The 16673-nt window shown below is 43.8% G+C and overlaps 1 protein-coding gene across 1 annotated transcript in view; it reads left to right on the top strand.

Annotated features, from left to right (window-relative positions):
• The window catches only part of Ptprb (protein tyrosine phosphatase receptor type B), a 94002-nt gene that overhangs the window by 47569 nt on the left and 29760 nt on the right, over nt 1–16673 (top strand). Inside the window, exons 12-19 of the mRNA XM_052753406.1 lie at nt 767–1030; nt 1464–1733; nt 5154–5417; nt 7141–7404; nt 8969–9250; nt 10501–10779; nt 11336–11485; nt 14394–14637. Of these exons, the coding sequence (XP_052609366.1) occupies nt 767–1030; nt 1464–1733; nt 5154–5417; nt 7141–7404; nt 8969–9250; nt 10501–10779; nt 11336–11485; nt 14394–14637 (2017 nt within the window). The remainder of the gene's footprint in view (nt 1–766; nt 1031–1463; nt 1734–5153; nt 5418–7140; nt 7405–8968; nt 9251–10500; nt 10780–11335; nt 11486–14393; nt 14638–16673) is intronic.

Genomic DNA, 16673 nt, shown 5'->3' on the forward strand with positions numbered 1-16673 from the left:
CAAGTATTTAGATTAAGAGTTAGATAAATGAGGGATTGCAAGAAGCATAACGTTGTCCTGAGAGTGATAATGATATTGTCAGGCAAGATTGACAAATGTATATTATGATGTGGATGTGGCAAGGAATCTTTCCGAGAAATAACAATGAGTGGACATGCCTAACTGGGGCTTCTGGGACACACAGATTATATTATATATTTAGTAAATAACTCTCCTGCTGGGATGTCAGTTCTTTGGAATTCTTTTAGTAGCTATCATATTTATTTAATAATTAAGTTGACAGCTTATTGGGGGACAGTCTCACAGCAATATATATCCTGTCCAGTCTTCATAAACCTATGACTCATTACTATCATCACCATTGACATTCTTTTCTTATGAAGAAATTTATAGAGGTTAAATAATTTGCCTATTATCACATAGCTAGAAAATAAGAAAACCAAGTCTTGGATAGAGACAGTCTAACCACCTCTCAATATATGGCTAATGTTTTCATTTCTTGATCTGCATCTGAACTTTCTCCCCTTAACTTCTGTTCCAGCAGAAGAGTTGAGGGGGGAATTGGTATTTTTTCCACATGCATTCTTTCAGAAATGATAAACTATTCAAAAGCATAACCTGGGGAGGCTCTAGGGATGGAGCCCAAGGCCTTGCATGTTCTGTATCATTGAGCCACATCCCAGAGTAGCTTGGAAACTTTAGTTGAATATTCTCACAGTTCATTTTTTTTTTAAATGATGGTTTTTAAATTTCTTTTCTTTTCCAGTTCCCAGTACTGTCAAAAATATTCACATTTCTGCCGACGGAACCACAGATAGATTGATGGTAACCTGGACCCCTGGTAGTGGAGATGTTGACTCCTATGTGGTATCAGCGTTCAGGCAGAATGAGAAGGTTCAGTCTCAGACTATCTCTAAGCACGTCTCAGAGCACACTTTTCACAGGCTGGAAGCCGGGGCCAAGTACAGGATCGCCATTGCTTCTGTCAGTGGGTCCCTGAGTAACCAGATAGATGCGCCCGGGCAGACAGGTGAGCTCATAGCTGGTCAAGACCCAGATCGTAGAGTGCTTCACGGTTCTGCGCAGTAGAACAGTGAACGAATGGACTTAGCAAACTGATGAAAATCTAATGTAAAACTACCTAAATGTGTACATTTCATGGCAGTTTCATAAGCGTTTCTCATCTTTGCTTTGTACTTTTTTGTCTTAATAGAGTTTTTTTTTTTAATTTACATGTGCTTGGGAAAAATGTACACTTGCTGGAAGATGTTTCAAACTTTATTTATAGACAGAACTCTTCAGAACTATGCACTTTCCAAAATTTCATTTGTTTTTTTTCGAAATTATTTTTAGGGAAGGAAAGCATAGTTGTGCGCTTTGGTTTTAGAGGATTTTTCCTTAATTGAGTATTTTCTCCTGAATGGTCGAACCTGAGTTTCCTCGCTTTTCTTGTTTCTTCGAAGTCCCCGCGTCTGTCCAGGGAGTCACTGCAGACAATGCCTACAGCAGTAACTCCTTAACGCTAAGTTGGCAGAAAGCTGTCGGTGTGGCGGAAAGATACGATATCCTGCTTCTAAATGAGAATGGGGTTCTCCTGAGCAACACGTCGGAGCCGGCTACCGCTAAGCAGCACAAATTTGAAGATCTGACGCCGGGCAAGAAATACAAGATGCAGATCCTCACTGTCAGCGGAGGCCTCTTCAGCAAGGAAGCCCAGGCTGAAGGCCGAACAGGTAGGTAACACTACGTCATGTTTGGGCCAGCTATCTCCTTGTCTGCCGCGGGGGAGACGCTGTAAAGTGAGGGAGCGAGGCCATGCTGGGAGAAGATGCATAGCTCTTGACACAGTAGTCGAGTCCATCCTGACTGCACACTTCCACATCAGCCAGCCAGTCCACACAGGCTTTAGCACACCATACTCCAACTCTGGTTTGTCATTAAAACTTGCGCTGTTAGTTTGCTATTGCCATAGACGACTTCGCTACAGACTTGATCGTTTGAAAGAGTGCAAATGTATTAGCATATCGTCCTCAAAGTCAGAAAGAGGGGTTAAAATAAGCTGTCAGGTGGTAACAACATGCTTTCTAGGTTCTTCAGGGAGACATTCTTTCTTTTCAACCACCGTATCTGTCTCTGTCCTCATCGGCTCCCTCCAACTTTGGAGGACTCTTGCTCCAGGACTTCAAGCGGGCACCGCAGAGCAGTTACCATGGTTCCCTGCCACTGCCTTGTCCCTCAGCCAGCTCCGGAGCCAGTGCTGACGTTTTCTGCCTCGGTGGTTCTCTGCTGCTTTCTCGTCTGTAGCCAGTCACTTGGGAGCCCCTCCAACCAGGCAGAAGCACTAAAACCAGCTCTTCTCAAACTAGTCCAAAAGTCAGAAACAGAGAGAATTCTTCCAAAGTCATTTTAACAGATACCATAGCCAGATAAGGAGACAAGAAAAAACAAGCTGATAGACTAACATCTCTAGTGAACATAGACGCAAAACTCAGCAGAACACTAGCAGTTCTAACCCAACAAGACCAAACAAGACTGTTCATCATAACCAGAGGATTTCCCTTGTGGATGCTAGAACAGTTCAATACCTGCAGATCTGTGTATAAGCTCTCCATAATACAGGAAATGCATTCAATGCCATTCAACTTCTGCTCATGACAAAAAAAAAGTGCACAAATTGGATCTAGGAGCCAATACATAAAAGCCATACATAACATTTGGCCAACATCATACTGAATGAGAAGAAAGCTGAACTTTCCACTAAGATCTGGAACAGTGGTTCTCAACCTTCCTAATGCTGCAACCCTTTAATATAGCTCCTCAGGCTGTGGTGACCACCAACCATAAAATTATTTCGTTGCTACTTCATGACTGTAGTTTTGCTACAGTTATGAATTATAATGTAAATATCTGTGTTTTCCAATGCTCTTAGGTGACTGTGAAAGAATCGTTCAACCCTCAAAAGGGGTCGAGACCCACAGGTTGAGAACCACCGCTCTAGAACAAGACAAAGATGTGTAGCCCCACTACCCTCATACAACATGGTACCAGAAGTATTACTCAGAGCTAGTTAGCAAGAGGAAGAAAGGAAAGGAAAAACCACACAAGTAGGGTGAAAGTTAAATTATTACTGCTTGTGATTATGATTTTACCTATTTAAAAAAAAAAAAAACCTCTAGAGTTCACAGAAGACTGTTAGAGTTGATAAACAAATTCAGTAAAACTGCAGGATGCAAAGTCAGCATACAAAAACAAAAATCAAAACATTTTAGTGTATCATAACAAAACTCCTAAAAAAGGGAATAATGAACAGAATGCCATTCACAATAGTTACAAAGAAAGCAAGATACACAGAAAGGAATTTACCTAAGGCAGTGAAAGGCCTCTACCATGGCAATTACAAGTCTCTGGTAAAGGGAATTGAAAAGGAAACACAAACTCAAAATTGGAAAGACCTCTCACATTCATTGGTTATAGGGAAGGAAGAATATTGCCAAAATATCCATCCACCTAACGTGATTTACAGCTTTAGTTCAGTACCCATCAAAATACCAATGGCATGTTTCACAGAACTAGAAAAACATTCTAAACTTAATACAGAAGCACAAAAGATAGAAAACTAGCTAAGACAATCTTGAGTAAAAGGAACAGAGCTGGAGGTATAATACTAGCTGACTTTAAAATATACTCTAAAGCCATAGTAATCAAAACAGCATTACAGTGCCATAAAGAATAGTCATACTAATCCATGGATTTCAATGAAGCATACAGAAATAATCTCACATATTTGCAGCCAACTGGTTCTTAGCAATGGTGCCAAGAACATTACTGGGTAAAAGGCAACACTCCCTTTAATAAATAGTGCTTAGAAAATAGAGTGTCTACAAGGAGAGATTGAAACATGGCCCATATATCCCGCCCTATACAAAAATAAGCTCAAAATGGATCAAAGACCTTATTGGTTGGGGGTTTTGTTTGTTTGTTTTTGAGACAGTGTCTGACTATGTAACCTTGACTGGCCTGGTCTGAGTGCTGGGATTAAAGGCATGCACCAGCATGGCTAGCCTCACAGACTTCATTGTAAGACCTGAATCTATCAAGACAACAGGAAAACAATTCAAGACACCAGTGTGGCCAATTACAATTATGGGTGGGGGTGGGAGTAGGGGTGGGGGAGGGAAGCAGGGGGAGATGGAGCTGGGAGGTTATATGAAATTGAGAAGCTTCTATACAACAAAATAAGCAGTCACCATAATGAAAAGGCACCAAAAGAATTAGGGAAATGTTAGTGATGCTGTTTATCTGATAAAGGATTTTCATCCAGAATATATAATGAATTTGAACATTTAACAACAAAACCCACAAATTATTTCACTTATAATAGACAAAGGATATGATCAAATAGTTCTTTAGGGGGTTGGATTGGTTTCTGTGTGTGGGTTATTGTGTGTTTGCTTTTGTTTGTTTGTTTGGTTGGTTTCTTTAATTTTTTATTGATTCTTTGTGAATTTCACGTCATGCACCCCAATCTCACTCATCTCCCCATTCCTCCATATCTGTCCTCCACCCTTGCTACCTCCCCCACCAAAAGAAAACAAAAAAATTAAAAATAAAAGTAAGAGTTAAAAAAAAAATTCACCATGGTAGCTACGGTGTGTCACACTGTCACACATTTATACCCTTTGCCCAAACAGCTTTACTTCCATAATTCACGGCAATGAGTCATTGGTCTGGTTAGAGGTCTCTGGCTTCTGCTACACTATCAGTACGGGATCCTCACTGAGAATTCTCTCAGCTAACCTGTTGTTACACTGTGTCATAAAGATCCTGCAGTTTTGGATCTGCAGCACAGGCCCCTTCTCTCACTCCAGCAGCTCTTAGATGGAGTGGGTATTTGGGCAGGCCAATCAGAGCTTGTCTGGAGCACAAACTTGTCAAAATCAGAGACAGAAACTGGAAAGGGCTATCACCAAGGTCTCTTAGGGAAGACCCACCCTAGGAGGCTGCTATTTGCATCTATTGGAAGGCAACATATCTTAAAGGCAGGGATGATGCATGTGTTTGGGGTTGAATGTGTCCACCAAGGTGTTCATCCTGGACTGTGTCAGGGACATGCCGAAATGCTGACTTATTCTCTTGTTCCTTGACTCTTCCAGTCCCGGCGGCTGTCACCAATCTGAAGATCACAGAGAACTCCACGAGACACCTGTCCTTCAGCTGGACTGCCTCGGAGGGTGAGCTCAGCTGGTACAACATCTTTCTGTACAACCCAGACAAAACTCTTCAGGAAAGAGCTCAAGTTGACCCGTTAGTCCAGAGCTTCTCTTTCCAGAACTTGCTACAAGGCCGGATGTACAAGATGGTGATTGTTACGCACAGTGGGGAGCTGTCCAATGAGTCCTTTATATTCGGCAGAACAGGTGAGACCCAAGCAGGGATGGACTGGGAGGGAGGTGTCACAGTATCCACTGGGTCAGCCCTGACTTGTTCGTCTGTCCCCATTCTGTTCAGAGTAGAGCTTTATAGAAATGTGTGACCTTGAAACCTTTGACCCTAACTCAGACTAAGTGTGAGTTGTGTCTACTTATTCCACTGGCTTCTGTTCCTTGGCCTCCACTTATTTGTTTGATGGGGTTTGTGAAAAATTAACCCAGTTCCTTTACTTGCCAGCAAACTCTTCAAACGAGGGTTGTAACACCTCACGACTCTAGTCAAGCTATGCCCTGCACCTGCATCTTCCTACAGGGAATAGATGGAAGGCAGAGCAGGTCCACAGAAGGTCAACTACAAATCACACATACGCACAGAGGAATGTATACACACACACACACACACACACACACACACACACACACACACACACACACACACACACTGACCACTGTTGTGTTGGAAACTGAGCCCTAGCTAAGGTGAACAAGAGTTCCAGGAAAACAGGAGACAAAAATCTCTCTGGGCTACAAACAAGTTAATTCTTATTTCACTTCTTCCTTATTTGACAACTGTTTCTCAGTGCTTTGAGGGGCCAGGCACATGACTGACTCCTAGAAAATGGCAATGACCAAGAAAGACAGGCTTCTGGCCTTAGAGAGCCCCATGTGAGAGGAGAGGAGAGGAGAGGAGAGGAGAGGGTCAGGATTTTAAAGGGAGATGACTTTGAAAAATTCCATGAAATGAGCATGTGCAGACCATGGCTTAGTAAGACAGGACACTACTTTAAACAGAGGGATTTTTTTCGGCTGAGATCTGAGGGTGAGAGGAGACATGTGAAGACAGCACCCTAAAGGCATTTTCTATTTGCCCACCAAAAGGACTAAAAGAAAGCTGTGATCAGCTCAGACCACAAACAGCCTAGATGTTACCGTTGTTATCAGTATCATATAACAATATGTTTCAGGAGGACCTGACATGTTAATAAGCAGATAATGGAAGATGTACATAGGCATGGTGGTGCATGCCTTCAATCCCATCACTCAGGAGGCTGAGGAGGGAGCATTTGTGAGTTTGAGCATTTGAGCTACATAATAAGATTCCACATTAGAAAGGGGAAAAGGGAATGTCCAAGAAATCACCATTATCCAAACAATACCAGCTTTAAAAAACAAAAACTATGGAGTACATAGCATTGCAACTTATTTATGTATTAGCAGAAATGACTCTGACCACTTCTTTTTCTAAACTGAGGTTATGCCCATACAGACTTTGACAAGAAAGAAAATGATGTAACTGAGAACCTAAAGGCGGATAGGACAGTAAAGAAACTCAGAGGGTGATTATGGGATGGTCGCTGCCAGAGAGGTGGGTGGGGCTAGGAGAAGCTGGAACCATTTTCTGGGTCTTTTGGAAGGTAACTGGTACATTGCTGCCTGGTATTAATCAGTCCTGAATATTTCACTGGACCTGTTTATCAGGGTGCATATGGCCAACAGGAAGAATTTCCACCTGCTTTGATTCAGTTTAATTTGTACCCATTTTTACCCCACACAAGCCTCAACATGAGCAGTCTGGTCCATCAGCACGAACTGAGTCCACAGTGCACGGGACTGAACCGTGTGCCCAGCACAGCCCAGATTCTCACCTGTGGATCAACACAGTTGAGCACCATGATTTCCATTCTCAGTGCAAGGTTTTGTCTCCTTTCAGTCCCAGCTGCCGTGAACCATCTCAAAGGATCCAATCGGAACATGACAGACAGCCTTTGGTTCAGCTGGAGCCCAGCCTCTGGGGACTTTGATTTCTATGAGCTGATTCTCTACAATCCCAATGGCACAAAGAAGGAAAACTGGAAAGACAAGGGCCTGACAGAGTGGCGCTTTCAAGGTCTCGTTCCTGGAAGGAAATACACGCTGTGTGTGGTGACTCACAGTGGGGACCTCAGCAATAAAGTCACAGGGGAGGGCAGGACAGGTAAGAAGCCCAGCCAAACACTGGTGAGGAGTGACTTCTAGAGATGTATTTTGACTATGATTTTAATGATAAGATGGCTCCTCAGGGGGTCAAGAACTTGCTGCTCAAGCATGAGGAGCTAAGTTTGAATACCCAGAACCCAAGTAAAGTGGAGCATGGGAGTGTATGTCTGTAATCCTAGGACCCTCCTCAGGCAAGGTGGGAGGTGGGGACACAGGAAGCTTGTGAGCCAGACACCCTGGCATATACAGGGGTGGCAGACAACAAAGAGACCCTGCCTCAGTCGAGATAAAGTGCCAAGACTAACATTCAACATTATCCTCTGACCTTTACACATTAACACATGCACTATGAGATGTATGCATGCTCACGTGCTCTCTCTCTCTCTCTCTCCCTCTCTCTCTCTCTCTCTCTCTCTCTCTCTCTCTCTCTCTCTCTCTCTCCCTCTCTCTCTCTGTGTTTCACACACACACACACACACACACACACACACACACACGGGAATACACATATGTCTGCACATAATGGACACACACACAAGCACAGGGATACACATATGTCTGCACACAATGGACATACACACATACACACGGGCATACACATAATGGGCACACACATACACGGGCATACACATATATCTACATACAATGGACACACACATACACACAATGATAAGATAAAACCCATCTCTGCTTTGTATAAAAAGCACAAGGTTCTTAGTTTTGGACAGTCACTACTTACCTGCATGAAGCAAGGTAGATCACTGAGCATCTCACCCTCAGTTTTCATATCTGAAAAATGAGGATAATGATACACATCATCACTATGGACTAGTCTCTCCTATATACTGTTATGCCTTGGGTGCACACAAGGTGGATGCCTTGGAATCCGTCCTAGTTGGGGTTTCTATTGCTATGAGGAGACAACATGACCACAGCAATGCTTATAAAATTTTTTTTAATTGGGTAGCTCACTTATAGTTCAGAGGTTCAGTCCATTGTCGTCATGGTGGGACATAGTAGCATGCAGGCAGACACGGTGCTGGAAAAGTAGCTGAGAGTCCTACATCTTGCAGGCAACAGGAAGTGGTCTCAATATAACACCAAGGGAAGCTTGAGCAAAAGAGACCTTAGTGACACACTTCCTCCAACAAGGCCACACCTACTCCAAAACAGTGCTGCTCCCTTTGGGGGACATTTTCTTGCAAACCACTAGAGAGTCAGTCTACAAGACTATTTAAAACTGGACACAATAAAACTGAATCCCAGCCCTTTGCTTCCAAATCTGATGGAGTACTTTCCTACACACATAACCCACTCAGGGTACATTCATGCTCTGTGGCACCCTGGTAAGGAAACTATGGTTATGAATATTTACAGAAAAGACCCAAAATGCTAGATAATGCCTAATGCAAGATAACTACTGTAAAAGAAAGCTTCTATATCTATTGTGATCATGGGATCACTCTGTACATTATAGTAGATCTTATGTCACTCAATGCTCTGAAACTATATGTTACATCACAAATTTGATTATGTGATTTTCCATTTTATTTTATGTATAGCCCCAAGTCCCCCCAGTCTTTTGTCATTTGCTGATGTTGCAAACACTTCCTTGGCCATCACCTGGAAGGGGCCCCCAGACTGGACAGACTACAGTGACTTTGAGCTGCAGTGGCTCCCCCGAGATGCACTTACTGTCTTCAACCCCTACAGCAACAGAAAATCAGAAGGACGCATTGTGTATGGGCTTCGCCCAGGGAGAGCCTATCAGTTCAGCGTCAAGACTGTCAGTGGAGATTCCTGGAAAACATACAGCAAACCAATCTCTGGCTCTGTGAGGACGAGTACGGCTTGTTTTGCTGCTCTTGGCTTCTGGATGGGATAAGAGGATCATCTTACTCCAATGGGGCTTGGGTTGAATCCATAATCTTACTCAAGATGGCTGGACTTGGTAGAGAGTAGATGGACAGAGTCCTTCTAGGTTTCTGTAGGCAAGATTGGAGGATGGAGATGGAAGTCGGTACAGGGAGGATCATGAGTCACTACAGTTATTTCCCAGCCTCCTCTTCAGCAGAGGTCATGTTTATTGAGTAGTGACTCTGCCAGCCAGTGTTCTAGATGGCTGTACATGCTTCTACATTAAATCATTACAATAACTATAGGAAGTAGAGAGTCTTGTACAGGTGGTTGGTAAAGGTGGGAAGTCATTTGTCATTTGTCTAGAAGTGTTGGTAAGTAGACTTTGTATTCAGGCTGGAAGCTTCCCCTTTCATCTCTAAGCTACCCTGCCTCAGCTTCTAACCAGCCATTTTTAGTGTGCTCACAGGCATCTATTTGTTCAACCATACTAGTAATTTTCTTCTTCGTTTTTTGTGGGGCTTTTATTGTTATGTTGTTTTTATTTGGGTTTGTAGTGTTGAGGATAGAACCCTTGGCCTCACACATGCCAGGCAAGTGCTAAGTCACCCAGCCACGCCCTTAGTGACATTTCCAACTATTTCTTTTGCATGTATGTTTATTTATCTGTTTTTGTGTGTGTATGCTCTCATGAGTATGCATGTGTGTGCATGCCACAGCACACATGGATGTGGAGGTCAGAGGACAACTTGTGGAAGTCAGTTGTCTCCTTATAATCATGTAGATTCCAGGGATTGAACTCAGGCCATCAGGCTTGGTGGCAAGCCCCTTTACCTGGTGAGCCGTCTCACTGGCCCCATTTTGACTTTAAACGTTTTTGTTTGCTTGTTGTGTTGTGTTTCAAGGCAGGGTTCCTCTGAGTAGCCCTGGCTGTCCTGGAACTCTCTCTGTAGACCAGGCTGGCCTTGAACTCAGAGATCTGACCGCCTCTGCCTCCTGAGTGCTGGGATTAAAGGCACGTGGCACCACCACCCGCTTTAAACTTTTTTTTCAAAGTGCAGTCCAGCAGCCAGAAATTTTCCTTGAAGATCTTCAAAAATATTTTCCCCAAAAAGCAATTCAATACATTCTGGGGACTGTGTGTGTGTGTACATCTCAGAGATAGTTCCCTCCAAGAGTGCTTGAGGAAATGATTCTCCCACACTCCTGAGCTGTCTTTTCCCCTTTGCGCCTCCAGAGCCAGACAAGATACAAAACCTGCATTGCCGCCCCCAGAACTCGACAGCCATTGCTTGTTCCTGGGTACCACCTGACTCCGACTTCGATGGTTACAGCGTTGAGTGCCGAAAAATGGATACCCAAGAAATCGAGTTTTCCAGAAAGCTGGAGAAAGAAAAATCTCTCCTCAACATCATGATGCTTGTGCCTCATAAGAGGTACTTGGTGTCCATCAAGGTGCAGTCAGCCGGTGTGACCAGTGACGTGGTTGAAGACAGCACCATCACTATGATAGACCGTAAGTGTTCCCAGAGGTCTGCGCGGGACCTCCTGCCGCACCCGGGAGAGGACTTCGCATCTCTCTCGGTCATTTCCGGCACTCCTGCTCTCTTGCACACAGTCCACATGTACATAGCCCTGTGTCGCTATTACTTGGAGAAGAGGATCAAATGACCCCAGGAAAATGGAGACATTTGTCTGAGTGAAGTTCTCCAATAGCAAACACGTCAATAGGAAAGTGCCCGAACAAGTTGGGATTCAAGCATCTCACCTTGCCTGATCTAGTTAGTCCATAACGAGTGGGGCTTTTAAACAATTCGGTGCTACAACTTGAGGAAATCCTGCAGGGGAGCCGCCTCTTTCATTAAAGCTTCATGTGCCACCGCAAATGGTTTTCTCTGCCTACTTCTGTTCAGGGGAGGAGGAGAATTTCTTCACGGGGGCTGTAATCACACTCTCCGGCGGTGGCGCACAGAGGCTGGGGTGACTGCAGACCTTCACCTCCCTGACCTGTTCAGGAGGTGGAAGCAGCCCCGTGGTGACCCTTCCTGACGCCCTCCCCACCGCTTTTTCAGGCCCTCCCCCACCACCTCCGCACATTCGTGTGAATGAGAAGGATGTGCTGACCAGCAAGTCTTCCATCAACTTCACCGTCAACTGCAGCTGGTTCAGCGACACCAACGGAGCTGTGAAATACTTCGCGGTGGTGGTGAGAGAGGCTGACGGTAAGCCATGACGAATTCATGAACCAACCACACAGCATCGCCTTCTTGGAGGTCGCGTGGGGGCTCCTTCAATGACGACGTTTGAAGAGTAGAAAAATTACATTTTTTTTTTTTTTTTTTTTTTTTTGGTTTTTCGAGACAGGGTTTCTCTGTGTAGCTTTGCGCCTCTCCTGGAACTCGCTTTGGAGACCAGGCTGGCCTCGAACTCACAGAGATCCGCCTGCCTCTGCCTCCCGAGTGCTGGGATTAAAGGCGTGCGCCACCACCATTTTTAACACTCATTTCTATGTCTGCTGGATATAGGGAGATATAAGTAAAGCTGCCCGGAGACTCCTTGGGCAATGAACCCTGTTATCTTTAGGCATAATGACAGGAGCATGATAACAGTAATAATAACAATAACAATAACAATAACTGTTGAGCCGAACAGAGTTGCCCATACTTACAAGCTCAGCATTCAAGAAGCTGAGACAGGAGGACTACTATGAGTTCAAGACCATCCTTATAACTATGTAGCAGGTTCTATCTAAAAAAATAATAAAGATCATTTTTAGAACCCTTACTATTTCTCAAGCACTGTTGGAAATGCTTGAATATCCTCTTAGCTACCCAGCAATCTTGTTTATTCCTATTTTTTTAATCTGCCATTATATAACAGCATCTCAACTCTTTATCTCTCTCTGTCTCAAATGCCTCTGACGGCCACATACTCCCAAACTATGCATCCATTCACAAAAATTCCCAAAAGCTTGCAAGCGAGAAAAGATATATTTGAAGTGCCACCTCCTTTACTGAATTGTGTTTGCTTGATATTACTGCTGCTTGTTTTTGGTGACAGGATTTTTTTTTTTTATGTAGTCCAGTCTGGTCTTACCCTCCACTTTGTAGTCCAAGCTGACCTCAAACTCATGAGTCTCCTGCCTCAGTTTCCCCACTGCTTGGATTACAGACATATTATCACACCCAGCTTTTAATTTTTAACAGTATGTCAATATCTAGTTTTGTAGCCTATGCAGGGACTACCCGGTTTCCACAGACTGGGTAAATGCTATACAATAGCTATCATTATACACAACTGAACTGTAACCTTTAGAGTTTATTATAACACATTCTGTCAAATTGCCAGTGTGGGTGCCGTATCGGGGGTACATGTGTTCAAGTATCCATTTACTGTTCAGGTCCTAAGTGTTGACTCTCCCAAAGTAGAGTGTCCCAGTGTGCATGGTGACGTTAGTCCATTTCACCTTCCTTATTTTTCTCAAAATTATTCAAGGTGCTATACATGAATTCCCCTAATTGCCTCTGACAACTTTGGAGCAGTTTATGGGCAAAGGGGAATTCTTAAACAGGACAACCCTGGAACAGTTTCCAGACTAAATGGTATTTTAGTTTCACTGGGTGTTTCACAGTCTGTGTGGTTTTGCATTCTATTTAATTGTATGAAATGGGTTATGCATAATTAATTAAATAATTTTGAGGGTCACTGGCACATTCCTGATTTCCTCACACCCTGTGGAACTGGAGATGAATTTGTGAGCTGTGAATAGACTTTAGTTGGGCAGCAATGAAGATAATGTGTTTCCACGTCATGGGTATCTAGGGCAGGGACCCAAAACTCACAACTGGCAGGGCAGCCAGCCTTCTGCTCCACAGACAGGTACATTTCCGTTACTGGTGTCCACAGAGTTGAGCGATCGTCCCTTGGTACCCAAAGAGAACAGTCCATCCACATACACTCATCCTAAAGGCAGTATTCCCTTTCACTTCAACTGTTGCCAACAAAATAATGTCTCCATTTCAGAAAAGGTGAATTAATGACCAAACAACCAGCCAAATGCAAGAAGTCATCTGCCATCTGGGACTTCAGTACACTGGTCCCAAGGGGGGGCTCTCCTGGCTAAAGGGCATGGAAGAAGGGATATATAAAAGGAGGAGCCCAGAGAACCTTTGAAAGGTGGCATCAGGGTTTCAAATGGGTCCTTGGGAAGAGGAAGGGAGAAAAAAGGACCCCCAAGTCTCTGTGTGGATCCTTTCTAAAATGTGGTCTAAGAATAAAAATCGGGAGGAACTCAGTTCTTGGAATTAATCTCTCCTGGTCAGTTCCTTCTCTACCCTCAAATCTGCTTCCCTAGAGACAGCATAAATAAAATGCCAATAAATCAGAAAAAAAAATATTTATAAGATATACTCCAGGTGAGCAGATCTTACTAAACAAAGTCCTAGGTGCTGTGATAAACCCACTTCTGGAAGGGCATCGGAGATAGAATCCCGTCTCTGTAATATTTTCCTTATTAATTATGCTTTTTGTTTTTCCTCAAGCAACATCAAAACTAGTTCACAGCGTCCAAGCAGGCTGGGTGGACAAGGAGGGTATTCTGGGAAGTGTTCGGAGTGAGCAGACAAATTTGAGGCAGGAACAAATTGTACTCAAGATAACAGAAGAGTAAGATGTCTCTGGGTGTGCATGTTGTCCTCTAGGGGCCAACTACTCTGCCTTGGGACACGATTTTTCTTATCTCTTCTCTGTCTCCCAGGTCATTGAGTTTCTGCAACTACAGTGAGTTTGGCCAGGCAGAGAGATTACTGAGTGACTTCACTCTCTTGACGGGGCGTCACCAGGCGTCTGGAGCTATGGGACACGTTATTATTTGATGCAATTGATTGATTTGGTAGTCTAGAAAACTGATTGTGTATTGCATAACTATAACAATGATTATACTTATTTTAGAAACAATAGGTTCAAATAGCATGTTTTGAGATTGCCAAATCTGTATTATGGGATGGGCTAACCAAAGATAGTGAATGAACATGTAACCTTAGAAATGTAGCACTCAAGATAAACACACACACACACACACACACACACACACACACACACACATCTTTAACTGTGGGTTTTCTCCTGCAGGTATGGATGAGCTAAAGCCAGAACAACAGCACCCTCTCCCTTCCTACCTGGAATACAGACACAACACCTCCATTCGAGTCTACCAGACCAATTATTTTGCCAGCAAGTGTGCGGAAAGTCCCGACAGCAGTTCTAAGAGTTTTAACATTAAGCTTGGAGCGGAGATGGACAGCCTTGGCGGCAAATGTGATCCCAGTCAGCAGAAGTTCTGTGATGGACCACTGAAGCCGCACACCGCCTACAGGTTAGATACATTGCCATCATTTGCTAGAGAGATGTACTACGTTATGAGGTGCTGAGGCAGCTGAGCACTACCGTGCATATGAACTCCTGTAGATTAATAGCCTACGCTGCTCGAGTGCTCTATATTATAGAGAGTAATCTATAAAAGTTGGGCTCCTGCCTCCATTCACAGGTAATGTGCAAAGAGGGTTTTCCAAAGCATTGTGTGAAACACCGGGGGCTTTTAATAAATCATTCTTTCTCGTGCAACTCCTTTAGCATTTGTCAAGAAATTTACGATGCTCACTGTTGTGAAAATCTTCAGATAGGCCGAGTTGAGGGAGACCCAAACAACATGAAGCTCTATCATGCGTTTTGAATGAGACTGAAATCATACTTACTCTCCAAGGTGTGTAAGCACGAAAGTGCTCTATGGTCCAGACAGAACTCTTGAAGGGAGGCCTGAATGAATAGAAACACCTGTTCCCCACTCCAAGGTGGCAGATGAATAGAGCAGCTGTTTGCTGTCGGTCCCCAGAAAGTACAGCTGCAGTCAGAAAGGGCCTTCCCACCCTAGGAATTTGTGGCATTCTTATTCTTCATGGTGGTTCCAAGAGCAAATAGAGTCACCCAATCAGCATCCTCCAGAGAAAGGAAACCTAAGCTCCTGTCTTGGATGATAAGGCTACATACATCCAATTTTATTATTTCCTCGGGGGATGGATGTTCTCTGTTGGGTGTTGTGGCAAGTCTGATAATCCAGGCAACATGGCGGCTAGTCAGATTCCCTGTGAGCCAGTGTGCATTCTGGTTGATCAGTGTCAAGCAAGGTCTTACTGACTCTTAACCTATTTTGAGTCCCACTTCTGAGACCAAGTAGATTTTTTTCTGTCAGTTTCCAAAGGAGATTGTAGCATATCTTCACACCTAAGAGAGTTCTTTGTCTCCTCCACCAGCCCATCAACAAAGGCAAGCAGATGGTTTCCCCAAAACAAAGGCTTTCTTGGGGTCCAGAACTCCATGTAACTACAGGGACTCCACACAAGTAATTCTCAGGCAAGATTATGGCCTCCAGGGTAAACATGAACAAACCCAGGGATCTATACTTCAAAAAGCCCATGGTTCTTCATAAAGGAGATCAGTCATTAGACAGAGGAGGCAAGATACACACACAGGATCAGAAACTGGGACCTTTCAGTCTCTGTAGGAGTCAGAAGAGTCCTTGGTTCCTTGGTGATCTGGGTTCAAAGAACCTGAACAAAATTATTCTGGGAACTGTTCTCCTGTAGAAGTGAAAGGCTAGGACTGTGCTTGTTCATTGACTTAGAAAGATAGAAGATGATGGGGTATCGTAGTCCTCTCTGTCCAAAGAACTACAGGATCTGCCTGGGACTAAACCCCATGATTTCAAGCCTTTCCCATTTTAACTAAGCACTTACCATGTCCCAGTGTGATCCTTAGCATGTCAGGTTCATTTTCAGCTAAGATCTTTAACCTCAGCTTAAGATCCTTTTCCTTATTAAATCAACAATATTCACATATTAAACCAAGGGAAGTTTCTCTTTAGTATACATGAACTGCCAGCACTACTACTCTGCATTATAAAGTGAAAGTTAAGGTTTCTTTAACATAAGCACTGGGGTATTGTGACAATCCATCTGATAATAAGATGGCTCCAGAAAGCTGGGCTTGGTAGGCCAAGCCTTTAATACTAGCATTTGAGAGACAGAGGCAGGGGGATCAAGAATTCGAGGATACTCCGGTGTCTTGGTTAGGGTTTTATTGCTGTGAAGAGACACCCTGACCATGGCAACTCTTCCCCCCCCCCCACTCCCCATGACAACTCTTATAAAAGAAAATGTTTAATTGGGGCTGGCTGGCTTACAGTTAGGAGTTTAGTCCATTGTCATCATGGTGGGAAGCATGGAGGCATGCAGGCAGACATGGTGCTGGAGAGGTAGCTGAGAGTTCTACATCTGGATCCTCAGGCGGCAGGAAGAGGGAGTGACACTGGGCCTGGCTTGAATGTTTGAAACTTTAAAGCCCACCCCCAGTGAC

Source organism: Peromyscus californicus, unplaced genomic scaffold (assembly GCF_007827085.1).
Source record: "Peromyscus californicus insignis strain IS unplaced genomic scaffold, ASM782708v3 Scaffold_24__1_contigs__length_46423439, whole genome shotgun sequence".
Lineage (NCBI taxonomy): Eukaryota > Metazoa > Chordata > Mammalia > Rodentia > Cricetidae > Peromyscus > Peromyscus californicus.